Genomic DNA, 18733 nt, shown 5'->3' on the forward strand with positions numbered 1-18733 from the left:
AGCGGACCTGTCCAAGAAGAAACCATCCAAGAGGATACGCGTCTCCTGCCTACTCTGCACTCGAAGTTCATGGCCCGAGTCCGAGAGGCTCACCTGTGCAGTGAAGTCTCCCCAGCGATCCTGACCTCATGTCCAACATTGGCTGGTCTCCACGGCAGCACCTGCAGTGTGAATCGAGATGCTCTCCTCGACCGCAACCGACTCCAGTAAGAAGTCTCCTGAAATCGAAAGGCACCCCTGTACCCGATGCCCCAGGGCCTTGGTTTGCTGAACAGATGATGCCCTTACGACCCCCCACATCTCTACTTGCATCTGCTATCGCTGGTCTCCCTCCTACAACCTCTTGTGCCATGCCTGAAGCCTGTTTGCCAAAACAAGAATCTCCACTGAAACGCATTGGGCGCCCAACGTCAAAATTGCTCTCTGCCGCCCCTGTGCCGCTGGTGCTGTATGTTAGGTGCTGCTTTGTTCCCCCCATACTTAACCTAACCTCCAAAGCATGGCCCCTGCAACCAATCTACTTACCTGCAAGCAGTGTGGCTCCAGGCACCCAGAGTCTCCATTGAAAAGCATTGGGCCAAACTCAGATTTTGACCCCTGCACCCGGTCGCCCCTGTGCCGCTGGTGGTGCAGTTTTGGTACTGACATGGCCCTTGCGGACCTTTGGGACTGAAGACTGGATCTGTAAGTGCATTACTTACCTGTTTAATCACAATATTGTTTTCCCGATAGGGCAACATTGAACTGTTTTGAAAAGTTTTTTAAGTGTCGATTTTATAAAGTGAAAAGTATTTCTATTTAAAAACGTACTTGCCGTATTGTGAAGATATTGGTCTTAAAATAAAGTAAAACAAAGTATAATTTTTTTTAATTGGTCTTGATCTCCTCTTGAGTCGTGTGTCCATTATTGATCACTGTTGTGCAATAAATGTCTTACACTCCTCTGTGTTAGGCCGAAGGCTACACGTCAACACTACCACTAATGGAGCACTTTGGGTTTTACATTGAGCCCCGTACATTTTCGGGAAACCCCTGGACTCTGTGCACGGTATAACCACCTAGTAGTGATACCACATAAAGAGCCAGCTTCCTATAAGTGGTAAAAGACTCAAGTGGTTCTCTCCTTTAGATACAGATTACAATCACAAGCAAGGGTAAGAGGACACTTTCCAAGATGTGTTTATGAATTTTCTAGAAATTTGAAAGGCATCAATTTTGAAGTTCATCTTCTTAATGATGTGATGTTCTATTACAGGACTTATAACGGCAATCGTTTGTGGGACAACCGTAAAAAAGGCTTGCATGGCTACCACCTACATATGATGCTTGGACCGCTTACAGTTGAGGGATCAACGACGCCAGGCATGCAATATCTGAAGAGGGCATCTGTTTTCCACTGACATTTGGCAACTAACTACTACTCGCAGTGGAAAGAATGGACATCAATTCGACATTTAGGCTGCAGTAAATTTTCTTCACAGGCATGTATTTTCTTACCAGTTGCTGTTCCACTGGAGGTGGTACCTCCTGATTGGCATATACTATTGCTGGATTATAAAGGCTGAAGACAACAGGATAGAAAACCTTCTTTCCTAGAGGAAACAGAGGGAAATTACTGCCTTAATAATGATAAGAACTGCTTAGTAAAGAACATCACAATTAATGATTTTCCTTTTTATTGTACAATGCAACTTTGCTTCAACCAGGATGAATTTTGATATGCTCTGACCTCCCTGCCAACCCACCTGCTCAAATGTGACTATATCCTATAAAAGGCTGACAGGCTACTACTTCCCCCCAGAAACATATGCCTTCAAACATAATAAAGACAACTACACACACATGAACAGTTCAAATAGCTGGTAACGTTTAATAAACCATAAACTGCATTGTTCTTGCTTTTACTTTGGAACGGTTTCACTGACAGCATGTAAGGCGTAATATTTGCTACAAAATGTGAGCATGTCAGATGGCATTTTCTGGCTCCCATAAATTCTGCACCATATGATGAAGCATAAAATAATCTATATTCAAATTTGAGCAAATATGTTCCTGGCCTTGATCACATTCAACAGGGTAGTTAGATTAGCTAAGTTGTCACCATGTCATTTAAGGAACACTTTTGCTTTTCTAAAGGTTTAGTGTGAGATATGCATTTTATATTTTTTTTTCAACTTTCTTTATTATAACATAACATCAGACGTATGCCCTTGAAGCTCCACTGCATTTTTGCCATCTTCAGTTTCTTTTTATCCGGTTTCCGTGTGTGTGTGTGTGTGTGTGTGTGTGTGTAGCTTTCTTTGTGTTATAAGCTGTCCTGTCCTCCCTTTGCAAATTTCCCTAATTGTTTTCTAGCAGGAGGTTTGCACGTGAATCCAGAAAGTCAAGTTGCAAAGTTACTTCTGCAGGTAAGCAGCCATTTCGTTTTGCAGCGTGAATCTTTCTAGATTCACATGCTGTGCATAGAATATATAGCAGTGATCACTTGCCCTGTGGGAGGCAGATTAGAGAACAGGTGTACATTTGCAAACAAGTGTTTAAGTACCTTCTGTCCCACCTGTGATTCTTTGCGTGTTTGGATGTCGATACAGTAGTGTTTTGTGAAGATATGAACAGAAGACCATGAGGGTGCCATGCAGATGTTGTTGATTCAGACATTCACTAGGACGACCAGCATTGCCAGTTTTTTTCATTGTGCAGTGCATCCTCTAATGTCACTCTCACTGCTGTGTGGCACCCTTGTATTGTCTGAACTATACATCTTGCTATAGTCTCCTATGTCACTAGTAACTCTTTGGCTGCGGCTGCAAAAGAGACGAAAAACTGTTTGCTTCTTGTGACTGTTTTCATTTCCTGCATGTGGAACATCGCCACCATCCTGTGATCCAGCATCTGACCGGCACACGTTCTGCTCATGACTCTGGGTCCTGGAATAACCCATGCAGTTGTATCGGTTGGATAGCATGAAGTGCTACACAGCCTAGAGCAGTAATTTTGGATTAGTTCTCATGACTAACTTGTCTTTGATTTTGATTTGAGCTTTTGTATAGCACATGAATGCCCTAGGCGTCAAGGAACTTATACCAGTAGGTTCAGTAAGGTGCTGAAGGAACTATATAAGACCTAGTTAATTGGCAAAGAGCCAGGTTTTTAATGATTTCCTAAACGCTAACAGCGCAGGGCTGTTCTTTATGCTGGTTGGGAGTGAGTTCCATGTTTTGACCATCCCTAACATAAAGCTTCTTTCACCCCATCTTGTTTTCTTGACCCGTGGGCTTTGTAAAAGTTTATTGTGAGCGGATCTTAGATTTCTGGAAGGCACATACCAGATCACGTGTTTCTTCAGAAATTGAGGACCTGCGCCATAGGATCTTAAATGCTAGGCATTGGGATTTAAACGTGATCCTCTTTTCCACTGGGAGCCAGTGCAGAGTTCTAAGACAGTGGGAAACTGGCTGGGACCTGGGGATGTCCAGCAGTAGTCGGGCTGCTGCATTTTGGAGTTACTGCATTCTGCAGTTACTGTGGATACCCATGTACAGGGCGTTACCATAATCCAGTCTGGACAGGGCTAGGGCTGTTACCAGTGTTTTCAGAGAATCAGGAAGGATAAAAGGATGGAGCTACCGGATAATTTTTAGGATGAAAAAGATAGAAGAGGTGAGTGTATTGATCTAGTTCTTAAAAGTCAGTTTGTCATCGAAGATGAAACCTATGTTTTTCGCCTTCTGCACTGGAGCAGGAAATGTTCTTAAACAAGACGGCCACCATCTGGGTGACCAGAGGGAGGTAGAAGTACCCAACAGTAGGAGCTCTGTTTTTCCGCTATTAAGTTTTAGCCAATTGGACCTCATCCACTGGTTTAGCTGTGTCATGCAGCTGTTAAAGCGATCAGCTATTTCTTCGACATTGCCTTGACACCGAGACCGCAAGCTGGGTGTCATCCGCGTAGGATACCACTGAGAAGCCATGGCGTCTGATGATTATGGCTATCGAAGACACAAAGATTAAGGAGCATAGGGTTCAGGGACGAACGTTGTGGCACCCCGCAGGGGAGTTTAAATTGCTCGGAAGCAAATACTCCCAACTCTACTGATTGAACTCTGTCTGAGAGAAATGATGTCAGCAACTTAAGGGTGGAGTCACTGTTTACCATATCAGAGAGCCTGTTGGCTAATATTTTATGATTCACTGTGTAAAAGGCCACCTTTAGATCGAACATGATCAAGGAGGCCTTACCCCGACGTCTAGTATAGCTCTTAATTCTTCTGCTGCCATGACCAGGGCTGTCTCAGTGATGTGACCCTCCCGGAATCCGTATTGTGAGGGGTCTAGCAGGTCCGGGACAGAGATCAATGCCGTAAGCTGTAGGTTTAATATTTTTTCCAGTACCTTAGCCGGGAAGGGTAGTCTGGCGATAGGTCTATAGCTGATGGGATCTGCTGGATCAAGATTGGTTTTTTTTTAGGAGTGGAAGAATCTATGTAATTTTCCAAGCATCAGGGAAAGTACCTGAGCAAATTGTCTCCTTGTAAACCAAGGTTAGTTGTTCACTGATGACATCAGGTACCAGGTGCAATATTTTAGGAGGACTGGGGTCGGAAGCGGCCCCTGAATTGGACGATTATACTGTCTGGATGATCTGCTCTGTGGAAGGGGTTAAGAAGGATGTAAACACATACGTAGGGAGAGGAGCAATGACTGCTAGAGAGTTCCCAAATGTTGTTTCATCATAATCTGTGAAGGATTTGTACAGGTCTCTACTTTGCCTTTAAAAAACTGAGCCAATCCGTTACAGACTTCAGCACTACTTTCCAGGCTTGGTGGCTATGGGGATTTGGTTAGGCTTTTAACTGTAGCAAAAAGCTCTCTGCTAGAGTTTTTTGCTTGTAAAATTTAGTTGAGAAGTGTTTACTTTTTTCTTCTATTATCAACTTCTTGTAATCCGACAGTGACTGTGCATATTGTGTTTTTAACATGGGGTCGTAATTTGCTCTCCACTGCCTCTCTAACCTTCTACAGACTTATTTCTGTACTCTTAATTTTGTGGAAAATCATGGTTCAGAGGGATTTTTCCGCCTGGAAAATAAGGTGTTAGCCGGTGCTAGAGGGTCAACTGCAGTTTTGATCCCGGGAGAGAGCCTGTGAGCAGCAGTATTGGCATCGGTATTAAGGTCTGGCTTTGAACAGGAAAGGGATACTTGTAGAGTGCCTGGGTCGATGTTCCCCCAATCACGAGCTTTGGAAGGGACAAGTGGGTTATGCGGTCCCAAGGAGAGCTGATCAATGCTTAATGAGAACCATATGGCTTTATGGTCTGACCATGGCACCGGAAACACTTCGTCCACCTTCAAGGATGGATTGGAGGTGAAATTGCCACCTAAGGTGTGTCCTGCGGTGGGTAGCATGCTCAACTATCTGTCTCAAGGAGAAACTACGCATGGCATCAACTAATGTGGATGTATCTGGGTCATCCTGTTTCTCAAGTTGGTAATTAAAGTCACCTAACACTGTAAAGTCAGCTGCCTCGATACTTGATTCTACAAACAGGCTAATGGCATTTAAAAAGGTGGACTTCTACTAGGCGGTCAGTATAGGAGGATGCCCTTAAATGTATGGTTTTTACTTAGCATGATTCGAAAGGATAGTTCTTTGCAATCTTGGGAGCTTCCTGCTGCGGATCCTGAGACCAGCAAGTCATCTCTGAAGATAATTGCAAGCTCCCCTCCCCGCTTGTCTGCTTGATCTGCTCTAAGAATCGAGTAGCCTGCCAGTATTGCTCAGTCTAGTTCTGGGCCGGTGGACTAATCCGCTCAGGTTTCAGTTACAAACGCTAGGTCAAGCTTATAAGTGCCCACCATCTCAGCAAATTCGGTACAGAGAAGGACCGCGCATTAATGAGCATACCCAGGAACACCTTTGCGGCTCCTGAGAGCGGATGTTTGCGCAGGGTAGCCAAATTTGTAAATTTGAATGATTGGTTCTTGCCTCGTTATTGCTGAGGTCGCTCACTCTGCGTAGGGATCTTATGGCCACTAAGAGAGCGGCCTTCCAAGTGAGGAATTGCAGCCCAGCACGGTCTATTGGTTTACAGGGTTGTTTCATCAAATGTGAAAGTACAAGATTGAGAGTCCAAGGCTACGCCTTTCTAGGTGGTGCCATTCTTTTTTCTCCTTCTAGAAACAGTTTGATCAGTGGTATCTGAAAGAAACTTCTTCCGATCATGCTACTTGCGTATACCACAATAGAAGCCTGGTGTACTTTTAGTGATGCGTAAGAGAGTCCCTCGTCTAACCTGCGAGTAAGGTATTTCAGGATTGTGGCAACCACCAATGTGGTCTGTGGGCCATTATCCTTGGGGCACCATTTTCGGAACCTGTACCATTTGTTTGGGAGTATACATCAGAGTTGTTGGTCTTCTTGCTTCCCTGAGTACCTTCAAGGTTCTTTATGGCTGCTGGATGCATCCAAATTCTATGTCTTTTGAAACCATGCTGTCCAGCTGAATGATTTTGGGTTGGGGTGGACCACTTTCTCCCATACATGGTTATAATATCCTACCATGTTGGTAGAGGCATCACATTTCCCTAGGTCGGAGAACCAGGCATGTCTGGCTCACAGCGGTGATATGAGTGAGGGTTATGATGGTCTGCTTGATGTCTCTATTCTAAAGGAGAACCGGGGTATTGTTGGAAAAATGTATACACATTTCCCTGACCATTCTATCCATTGGGCATTCCCTATGAATTGGTGGCTTGTGTACCTGGACACAGTCATAGCATTTTAAGTTCTCTTGCGAACAAGTCCACCTGTAGGATTCCACACTTGCTGAAGACCTGCTGTAGCACTTGCTGGATTAGCTCCCATTCATGGGACGTGTTGTTTTTTTCTGGTTGGTCGGTCTGCTTCGGTGTTCTCCACTCCCTGCGGATGAACTACCACCAGTGTTATGTTCCTCTTTAAAGACCAAGTCCTTATCTAAAGTGCCGGGTGGATAATTTGTGTGATCTTATGCCCACCTAATTATAGAGGTAGAATATGGTCGTAGTGCAGTCTGTTTGTATCTGTTCGACCTTCTTCGTGATTTGTGTTTGGAAGGCTATGATGGCTAGGAACACAGTCTGGAGTTCCAAGATGTTTATATGTTTGACTGTGTGTTCTCTCTGGATCCACAGGCCCATGATATTCAGTCTGTTCATGTGTGCTACCTATCCCACATTGGAAGCAGCCCTTGTGATGCTCATTGGGGAAGTTGGATGCTTGAAAGGCCTGCCCACTGTGGTGATGTTGCTGTTCCATCATTGAATTTCCTTGTGTAGTTTTCCTGTTACAACCATTAGATCTCCCCAACTCCCAGTCGCTTGTGACCAGTATCTCTGCAACCACTCCTGGTGTGGTGTCATATAGAGGTTGGCATTTTGATATGAAAGGAGTGCATGAATCCAGCATACCCATGAGTTTTGCACTGTCAGAGCTGGCCCCTTCTGGTAGAGGCGTACTTGTTTCGTCATTGCCTGTACTCTTTCCAGTATGAGGAAGGCTTGTTTCTGTTGAGTACAGTGTAGCCTCCACAAAGATTTTTAGGTCTCGCCTGTCGATGCGCATGCGCATCGAGCTTGCGAGCCTATTGCGGCTTAAACAACTTTTAACTAAGAAGCAAGGAATCGTGGCGATTCCTTGCAGTGCCCGTGACTTTTAAGCTCAATGCGCATGTGCATTGAGCTTAAAAGCGCGTGCACAGCCGCAATCGCCGTCAGCCGCATTCCTCCGACACCTTTTGAAGTGAAGCTTAGCTTCACTTCAAAGGCCCGGCTTCTTAACACCCACATGCCGCTCTCCCCGCTCCGCCCCCTCCCCTGCCCGCCTTGTGCATTTCTCCCGACTGACTGTCTGCTCTCTGTGCTATCTTGGCCCGGCTTCTTAACACCCACATGCCGCTCTCCCCGCTCCGACCCTCCCCTGCCCGCCTTGTTTCTTTTCCTTTTTATTCCACCCCTCTCTCCTTCCTTTTCCATCTGCCTTACCCTGCTAGCGGCCCCTCATCCGTCACATGCTGCCCTGTCACCCCTCTCCCCTGCCTCTGCTCCGTGCAGATTTTACCCCTGCGTTCCGTCTCTCATGGCCCGTGATGCTGTGATGCGTCCCTGACTCACTCTCAGACTTCACAGAGACTGTTAGGTTTCTTTGATTGTAAAGGAGATTGTTGGGGGGCGGGGTGTTTGCAGATGACAGAGGCGCTTACACTGCCGTCTAGTGAAATAGATGGCTTCCACGCCATGTCAAATCTCCCATTCGGCTCCGCGGTCCCTTTATAATCTTACATTTCCGATATGTGGCAGTCTTCTCTCATTCTGCCTGCATTGCTCTTAGGTCTCTTGGAGTGGCGCTACTGCTACAGCAAGAGGTTTGCTTGGGGGCAGGAACGTGGCGGGACTGGGAGATGATGCTGGTTTTACTCCTGACTACCGAGGTTCAACAAAAATCTTTACATTTTTGGCAGATCGCCTCATTTGCTCGTGCATGTAAACGTGAATGTAACATGCATGTTTGCTAATTGCACGTTCACCTCTGGAGCTTCTTGGCGCTGAATAACCGAGGTTTACTGTTACCCGCCGCAGTGATACTCATTTTATGTTTCATGTAAATATGTCATTTAAAAGCACTTGTATTTTTTACTGTCCCAATCACGCGTACACCCCTCCGTTTTGTGTAATCTAATTCACAGCACTGCGCTGCGCCAGATATACAGGGACGTGTCTGTAGAGCTCTGTTTGTCACTGCAACAAGATCTACGCTGTGTCGGTCAGGGGGTTTGCTGCAGAGGCAGTCTTCTGAGGAACTGCCTCAGTTGTGTGATCCTGGGCAACTCGCTCTGTATCACTGCGTTCAGATCGGCATTCATCAAAGTGAAGCAAACCAAAGCCAGTGCCTACCATTGTGTGAAAATAGGACAGTGTGTAATCTTATTTCAAGCAAAAGTCATACATCTCAGGATGCGCTCACAATCCCTAAGTTATCACAAATTCAACACCCTGCAAGTGGAATGTGTTAATTTGTGTGCGTGTGAATTCGAGATCCTACATTTTTTAATTAAATAGTGGAAAGTATGAGGTCCTAGAACAATGCCCTCGAGGGACCCCTCTGCCACACCCTGAAAACGCCCATTATTATATGTGCACACATGTTGGTTCTATGAGAGCAGTTACTTCACAGCCTTAAGGCCACACTCCATGTGACACCCCTTTTATGCACCATATGAACATGACCTGCACTTGCTTAATTCTTAGATGTTTGTATTTAGCCCCTATGCAGAGGGTTGAGGCGATGAGGAAGGTCACGTGCCCAGTAGATGTCCCAAGATCGTGAAGACAGGTTGTCTTTTATTCTGAACCCTCTCAGATGTATGCATGACCTTAACATATGCATGTTCTTTCATATGCCTGGCCCTAAGAAGTCCTCAGACATGCCTGACCATAACATACTGTGAACAGAATATGAATGTACTTACATATTTTCTCAGAGATGTCAGATGCTCTTGGGTGGTGTGCCTGCATGTACGCAAGAGCGTGTGTTGCTTTGACTAAAAAAAAACAAGCACTGGTGTTGCCAATAGGTCTCGCAGTAGGAAAGTTGGAGCTATTGGTTTTGTACATGACAAAGCCCTTTATGTTTTTAAAATTAAAACAAAAATAAAAGGCATTGCTATTTGCAATTGTACTAGCTCCAACTTTCCTACTGCGAGACCTATTGGCAACCCTTCACCCTCAACCTCTCACTCACCCTCACTCACCCTCAACACCTCAGCCTCACCCTCACTCACCCTCACCCTCAACCCCTCACACTCACTCACCCTCACCCTCACTCACCCTCAACTCCTCACCCTCAACTCCTCACCCTCACTCACCTTCACCCTCACCCTCACTCACCCTCAACCCCTCACCCTCAAACCTTCACCCTCAACCCCTCACTCACCCTCACTCTCACTCACCCTCACTCAGCCTCAACTACTCTCACTCACCCTCAACCCCTCACCCTAACTCACCCTCACCCTCACTCACCCTCAACACCTCACTCACCCTCACCCTCACTCACCCTCAACACCTCACCCTCAACCCCTCACCCTCACTCACCCTCACCCTCACTCACCCTCACTCTCACTCACCCTCAACCCCTCACCCTCACTCACCCTCAACCCCTCACCCTCACTCACCCTCACCCACCCTCACCCTCATTCACCCTCAACCCCTCACCCTCACACAGTGCAATAGGTCTCAGACCATTTCAGTTAGAGCTTTAAGAAATGTTTATGGCTTTTTTTATTTGTAATTCTTTAGCATTGGCTACAGGAAACAAAAATGCTAAACATTTACAAAAAAACCCCATAAACAATTCTAAAAGCACTAACTCTAATGGTGCGAGACCTATTGCATTTCCAATGCTTGTTTGTTTTTCTGGTTTTGTGGATGATTTTTTCAAGAATGTGAAGTGTTTATATCACTGTGTCCGTCTTGTCCTTGCATTGTTGGAATGACTTTCTTTATGAGCCAGTCGTCCATTAAGAGTATACATGGATTCCCCCTTCTTTGCAGGAGGGCCGCTAGGCATTTTGTGAAGACCAATGGTGGCGATTTATTCTCAAAGGGCAGTACTGGGGTAATGGGCCTTGTCTACTATTAATCTTAGAAACTTCTTGTATCTTTTGTTCATTGGAACATGTCCTTGAGGTCCACCGTTGTTAAGTAGTTCCATTTTCTGAGGAGCGGAATGACCCCCTGCAGTGTAGTCATTTGGAATTTTGGGGTTTTGGTTGAGGATCTGGAGAGCCAAGATGGCTTTAACGACAAATCTGCCTTGGGTATTAGGAAGCATAGCAGTAGAGTATACCTCGTTCTGAGATTGTACTCTTGTTATAGTTTCTTTGTAGGATACTTGCTGCTCCTTTCTTTAGGTGAAAGGTGTTCTTATTGCTTTAATGTATCACCTTTGGTTTTATGTTGGGCAGTGTTTTCAGCAGTTATGCAGTATTCATGTCGGATGATGTTGATTGTCAATTTGTCAGAGCTGATGTTTTGCCATTTCAAGAGAAACCCTCATATTCTGCCCCTACCAGTGTTGAGTTGCAGGTATGCCATGGAGTCACTTGGTGGAATGTGCAGCTCCTCCGTTTGCTGCTCCCAATCCATGAGCAAATCCACGCTGCCCTGCGCACTGCCAAAGTGCTGTAGTACGGTGGTACGCTTGTGCCACAATGAAGGAGGCATTGGATGTTGATGGTTGGGAACCACCTTGGAAGGTATTCTCCACCGAGTGGCTCCTCATTTTAATTGCCCGCTGGGCTGCAGGGTGCCCATGGATCCCGCTGTGTCAGTATTTTTTTTCATTCTCTGGAGAAAGTCATCCACTGCTAGTCTGAAGACTGACTCTTCTGTAAAAGGCATATAAACAATGATTGCCTACAACTCCTGTTTGAAACCGGACACTCTTAGTCAGGCGTGTCTCCTGAGTGTGGTCCCTGTGCACAGCTGGCTGCTTTCGCGGTCTGTAGTGTCCAAGTACAACTTTGGGCAGGTATTGTCAGTATATCATTTTCCCTCCTGTACCAATGTCTTTACCCTCTCCTCTGGTATTGCTGGGGGAGGAGTTATAGAAGAGGGTCCACCTCTTCCCAACGTTGGTGGGTATACATATTAAAGAGGGCGTTGGAATCCGAGATCCTCAATTGGACATGTGCCGAGTGCTCCATTTTCTTGCCCATCATGTCCATCCGTTTGGTGGTGGGCCCAACAGATGCTGGTAAGTGAGCCATCTCGCAGGCTGTGGAGACGAGGATGGACTCTCCGACCAAAGACCCCATGAAGTAGACGAGGTCCATTGTAGAGAGCCTGTATTTTTTGTCCATGAGTGAAGTAACAGTGTTCGACATGGCTGGTTCTCTAAAGGCGTCTCATCCCTGGTACAACACGCTTGGTAATATTAGAAGTAACTGCCTTCTTCCCTGAGAAGGTAGCAGGGTTTTGAGCAGGAAGCATGATTCCCATTGTTCCTCTTCCAGGTTGACAACCCAAGTGTCGGCTGCAGGTTTCAACCATGTGCACAAAGAGATGTCATTGGCATTGAAGCACTTAAGGGATGCGTGTCCACCCCCTCTTCTGGTGACTCTGTGTCAATGTCCTGCACGTCCTCTAGTGGTTTGTCCTCGAAGATGCCCTTTTGGTGTTGTCCATCATCAAATTTTTAGTCGATCAGAAGGCTTCCGCCCCCTCTTCCGCAGGTTCCTGTGTTGCCAGCAGTGGCAACTGCGGGTGCTCTGATTTTTTTGGTTTTGGCCCTGATCTACAATGGTGTTTCCTTCGAGAGATGGAGAGCCTTATCTTCCAAGGAGTTGTCAAACTTCCTCTTCTTTATGTGGGCCTCCATTTCGGCCTTTAGGTGTCTTCACTTCCTCTCAACTTTTAGTGCCTTCTTTTTAGCATTGATGTTGGCCATCGGGGGCCTCTTTTTGGCCCTAAAGTTTCCCCTTCTTGGGTCGGCTTAATCCCTCCCGTGCTCACTTTTGCCTATTGGAGTAGAGGCTGGTTCTGAGGGCTTGCCTCCTGCAGTATCATTTTTCTTAGATCTGAGAGGCTCTTTGGCCCGTTGTTTGGCCTCATGGACTTTCAAAGTTGAGAAAAACATATTGGATCTAGAGTCAGACTCTTTAGGCTCTGTCCCTGTTCTCCCTTGTATCTTGTGTTTCCTGTTCTCTGTGTACTTCCATAATAGGTTTTTTCTGCACCTTCCACTTCTCGGGATCTACTCTCTTGTTGTAAGAGCTCTGCTGTTGCACGATTACAGCATCATCTTCGATGTAGGTCACTTCTGTCCTGGGAGTATGTTTCTGTGTTTCCACCATGCAGTAATGCTCCATCTCAACTTCTTTTAAGGCACTTTGGCTGAAACTCACCGCTGGCATCACACCTCTTCAAAGTGTGGCTTGTGGTCAGGTACAAGCTGCAGACTTTGTGGCAATCCCTCTGTGCCAGCTTGTGGCGACATCAAGGTCAATACCTGAACCGCAAATGCTCAGGTGCTTGACACATTCTCCACAACACACGGTCGAGGACCTTGTGGTCTTGCAGCACCACCAACCCAGAGTTCTTGGCAATCCTCGTCAGTGTTGCTCAGTGTTCGGAGGATTCCTCTGTGTTCAGTTGGTTGTGCAAAAACACATCTTCTCCAATCCGTCCTAACCATTGTTGGAAGATGCCCTATGCCACCACTGAGTGTAACCGCCAGTTGTGATCCTCTAGACAACATCAGCTACGTTCGTCCACCTTGTGTTTAAAAATCCTGCCAGGTATCTGGGAGATGCCCTCAGCATTCAGCAACTTCCAGAGGTGCAAAGCCTCCTGGCACAGAACCCACAACCTCACATTGCCCTCGTTGCAATACCACATGACAATCATGTTGTCTGTGAGTACCTCAACACGTCCCCCCCTTGAAGGTCAAGAATGCAATCAGTGCCAAGCAAATCGCTCACGACTCTAGCAAGTTAATTTGGAGACAACCCTCAGCCGGAGATCAGAGTCCTCAGACCTCCACCTCTCTCAGTTGACTCCCCAACCTGGGAATAATGCATCTGTCACATCCCATTAGCTCAGGGTGGGGTAGGGAGAGTATCTCTGCAAATACTCCCTGAGTGGTCTCATGTGGAGCCTGGCATTCATTATCAAAGGTATACATGATGTTATAAAACCCATGAGTTTACCTACTGTTCTCACTGCCGAAGCTCGCCCCTTCAGAAGATGCAAACTTGTTTGATCATCGCCTGTAGTCTGCTCTAATTGCAGTCAGGCAGTCACCATTCTTAGTCTTCTTTGACACCTGGATGAAGTCAGAGAGGTTGCCTCGGTGACGAGTCCACTGAAACTTCAGATTCCGTTACAGAGACCACATAGGCTACCTGGTGTGGTGCACAAGCAGGATGGAGGAGACCAGCTGGCCCAGAAGCCTCAGAGCCATGCTCACTGAGAACCGGATCAAATGTTGGTATATCCAGATCTCCACTCCCACTCGGAAGCTGGCCAGAGGTACCGACGGACAGAGCGGGGCCTCATTCTATCCCGAGCGGGTGCCGGGTGAGGTGAGGTTTTTTCCCACATAACGCTGGGAAAAGGACGATTTATCTAATTTTCCGCCAGCTAACATTGGGGCTCCAAGTTCCTGGTAGGAATATTTTTGTTGTTTGAATTTATATTGTACAAATCACTTATTCTGCAGTTGCCATTTCATCACTGTCCTGACGAAAGCTGGATACTTCATTCCTAACAGCTGAAACATGTTGACCACACTGCACTGTGCCACCCTATAGTTATATTTCCAAACTATTAGGCGCATTTTTAATCTTAACACTAGAACAGTGCCTATTAAACACATTTTCTGTCCTAGTAGTTATTTTTATATTTCACATATTTTCACTGAGCACTGCACATCTATCAGCACCACTTTGAAATACACTGTGGCTAGAAGGTTACCTCGGTCATCCGTCTCTGCACCATCATCGGATGGGTTGGGCGAGATTTGGATTAACCATTTGTATCCCACATGATGAAATTCCGCCACAATGGTGGGCTGATGGGAGTTTTTCAGCCTAGTGTAATTTCTTTGCTTTTTGATCCACGATCTTGACCGTAGCTTGATTTCAGAACAGCACGCATTCCTCTTGACTATATACCTCTTATTAATTATTGTTGATATCCAGATTATAGACTGAATCTCCTGGACTCGTTGAGGTAGAGGGATTGAATTAAAAAAAAAACACGTCCAGGATGGCTCAGATGAAGGATGCCATTGTGAAGGAGTCAGGTGTGACATCGGCATGTTGATGGAGAAAGTCAACAATGTCAACAGGTCGGCTGTTACCTGTGAGGTGGCTGACAACTGTTTGAGATGAGTCTACTTTCAGTAGCCAGTCGTTGAGGTACGGGACCAGTATTCCCAAACTCCTCAGATGAGATGCGACCACCACCATCACCTTTGTAAACACCCGAGGTGCACTGGTAAGACCAAAGGGGAGCACAGAGAACTGAAAGTACTTGCGGCCTACCTGAAACGGTGGGTAACATAGGTGGGCCTGCAGGACGGAAACGTGGAAGTATGTATCCTGAATGTCCAGCGTGGCCATACAATCTAATGGATCTAGGGCAGACAGGACTTGGGCCAGGGAGCGCATTTTGAACTTGTTCTTCGAGCGAATAAAGTTCAGCTGGTGAAGATCTAGGATGGGGTGAAGGTCTTCGTCTTTTCCTGACACCAGAATAACAAGTCCTGATCACTGATTCTGGTACCCGCTCTATTGATCCTTTGCTGAAGAAAGCCTAAACGGCTCTGGGGAGTATGGACAAGTGGTCCCCGGAGAGGTATTGCGGTGTGGGTGGAATATCTCAGTATTGAACATGAAGATTAAGGTAAATCCATGTTCCACAATCTGGAGCACCAATCAGCTGATGTGATGTTCCGCCATTTGGGAAGGTATAAAGTGATCCGACCTCCTAACGTTTAATTGTGTGCAGCCAAGAAAAAAGTAAAGTATTTTTTGCAGTGGCTGTAGTAGAAGAGGTCAGAGTTTGGATAGCATGTTGCCCCTGGGGGCCAGAATGCAGTCGGCCTGCTCTATGGACTCACCCCCAAAAGGACAGTTGCTGCCAAAGCAGGTAATGACATACCTTTGCTGATATCCCCTTCTAAAGCCTCGAATGGGGAGTTGCTGATGTGGAAACTGTTGAACAGGCCTGGAGAGTGAGTGGTGGTTTTGCTCTGCTTAAAATTCTCCAGGGCGAGTCAGCCTTTGGTCCAAACAGTTTCGAGCCATCAAAGGGAATATTCATAAAGGACTGCTGCATGTCCAATGACAAGCTCATGGAGCGAATACAGGTGTGGTGCTGAAGCACCACACTGGACCTGACTGCCCTAACCCGACAGTCGGTCATGTCCAGCCCTGAGCAAATGGTGTACTTCGCTGCATCTTGGCCATCCAAGATTAGACATTATGAAGTTGGTCTGAGGTCTTCTGGGACAGCCGCGAGATGTCTGCGACCCTGTCCTACAATGTATGCAAGTCCTGATCCAGGAGGTGTTGAAGGATAGCAGGACAAGACTGGTACTCGAGAATACTAATTTTCGGAATGTCTCCATCTGTTTAGATTCTCTGCTGAGGACAGTAACAGCTTAAATTCAGGTGGCTGGAGGCTGGTTGTACTACTAAGCTCTTTGGGCTAAGGCACTGGACCAAAAAATGAGGGTGCTCGAGAGCAGGGATATGTCATCATGCCACTTGTCTGTTGACTAGAGGGCAAGATCCTGGATTTGCGCCAGTGCCCAAAAGCACTTCAGTGAGGGCCTAATTAAATAGCAGGAGAGGTTTGTGGATGGATTCAAAACCAGTCATGACATATGTTTAAACTTCCTGCATAGGCAAGTTAAGGTCCAGGATCCCGCCATCCTTCCATACACTGCAGCATATGAGGAGTCTTCTGTAGTGTAGACATAGCCTGATTTAGGGAGGATCAGTGTCTGGTGATGTGTCCAGGCCACGGGCATCCTCAAGATCAGCAAACACATTTCCATCGCCATAGAAATCCCCAGTCCAGCCACCATCCTCATCATCAGCATTCTTCATCATGTTAGGGGTATATTTCCAGATCTGAGTAGTCACTGTGTTGCATTCTTGGTGGGAGTTGAGCCTCTGAATCCATAAGGATTCAGTCGAGGAGGGGCGCAACCTCGACAGAAAGTCAAGTGGCACAGTCAGCGTCGAGGAAGGATCCGCCAACAGGGCTCTGACTTGCAGCTACCTTGGATCCTTGGGGCCCAAAGGCACTCCAGAGGGATCAATCAGGTACAAAATAGATTGTTCACAGACTCTCTCAGCTAATGCATTTAGTAGGCTGTTGCAGTCCGCTAGGTAGGAGACCCAGAGGCAATAAGCAAGATGGAAATTATGGAACTACAGGCATCTGTTAATTCATCTTTGCTTCCCCTTGAGACCAACTGTGCGCTCTTTGGTAAATCACTATCAATCTTTTTCTTCTCTGCTCCTTTTTTTTTTTTTAACTGAGAGAGTAAAATGTAAATCAAACTAAACACTGGTAGTAAGCATGTCATAAGAAAACAGGACTGTAAACCAGGAGAGAACACCCAGTCTCCTAGTACAATCACTAAAATATGGTGTCGTGAGAACGTTATGAATCTTGAAACAAGGAGTCCTGCACTGTGGTGCTGGTACTTTGACAAATTGTTAGATGATGGTCAAATCAGACCCTTTCTAAGCCTTTGTTCCCTTAATTGCCATTATAGTATGGTGGTTGGTGAGCCACTGAAGACTCGAGTAAACCTTGCGCCACATGCCTCGCTGTGGCTCAGCTAGAGGTTATCTTGGACCCTTGAACCCAAAACAAGCCTAGCCTTCATATAGCTTCTGTCAGTAATCCACACCCTAACCTTGTGGGACAAAAATTAAAGATAAAACATTATTGTTTATGTAAAACTAGAAAGGGAAAGATGTACTCACCTAATTGCTGAATTGCACAATGGAAACCAATAAACCTGAGAACAGTCCCAGATTCCCAACTTGACCAAGTTGTTGATACTAGGCAATTATTTTATTTCACTTTGCCTCGGTTTTCTTCATTAACACGTATGAGAGCACCTTGCAATACATGAGTTCAGGATGCGCATTGTACAAAACCTCTCATGTTTGATTTATTTATCTATAATGTTTTCAATGTATAATAAAAACCCATCCAAGACAGAGGATACACATGACAACTGACTTGCCTCTTGATTCACCATAGGAAATTTTTGTCAGGGTAGGAGCAGAGGCATGACGGTTTCTATGTTCATGTTTAGAAACTATTACTTTTGAAAATTCCTGCTCAATGTAGTAATATAATCTCATGTACAAAGTTGAAAGACTTTTGCTTTGCAATGAAACAGCTTTTTTGAATTTTGAAAATATTTTATTACATTTGTTTGTTGTAAGAGGTCTTTAAAAATTAAAGGTGTTCCAAAGTTTTAATTAGAGCTGCGCAACTTCTTTACTTGTTTTTCTTTACTTTCAGAAAATGTGCAAAAATGCCTGGCACCTGGTTCAACTTCTTTCTGAGTGTTAGTACTCAATTAGGTAAACAGCAGCCCAGTGCTGCTGTTCACCAGGAGGCTGCATGCAAGTATCAGGAGGGCCGCAAGATCCCCAAGGGCCGTACTTTGAGAATCACTGCATTGGAGTAGGTCTATGCAATAGATCCAAATATTATTCAATGGCAATTTATGACATTGGTGCAATGTATTTCACAATGTTCTAGGAGATCTGTTCTATGACATGCAAAATTCTAACCTCGTGGTGCTTTAGAAGAATGTATGCAAGGAATACCAGACTTAAGTAAGTCAGCCAACAGACCTGCTCAGATAAAACATAGCCCTCAAATATCCACAAAGAATCTTGAAACAAGGTTACATTAAACTCACACTGCAGCCATCCATTGTCTGTCTTGATCAATATATCTATTTCAAAACAATCATCCCAAGTCAGTCCCTAATTTGAGCCAGTGGTTGCAGGTGTGGCACACCGGCAGTTATTTTTGTGGACAGACCCTTAACTTTTCCCTATCAGATGTTCACCCAGAGAACGAGTGAGAGAAGAACACATAATGAGAAAGAGAGAGAAAAACACAAAATGAGAAAGAGGGAGGAGGAG

General features: G+C 45.7%; 1 protein-coding gene across 4 annotated transcripts in view; it reads right to left on the reverse strand.

Annotated features, from left to right (window-relative positions):
• Positions 1 to 18733, reverse strand: part of CSGALNACT2 (chondroitin sulfate N-acetylgalactosaminyltransferase 2) — a 264875-nt gene that overhangs the window by 66508 nt on the left and 179634 nt on the right. For all 4 annotated transcript variants that reach the window (XM_078642940.1, XM_078642941.1, XM_078642943.1 and 1 more), the window contains exon 6: positions 1498 to 1592. In XM_078642940.1, coding sequence (XP_078499066.1) covers positions 1498 to 1592 — 95 coding nt within the window. The remainder of the gene's footprint in view (positions 1 to 1497; positions 1593 to 18733) is intronic.

This window comes from Lissotriton helveticus, chromosome 5_1, assembly GCF_964261635.1.
Source record: "Lissotriton helveticus chromosome 5_1, aLisHel1.1, whole genome shotgun sequence".
Lineage (NCBI taxonomy): Eukaryota > Metazoa > Chordata > Amphibia > Caudata > Salamandridae > Lissotriton > Lissotriton helveticus.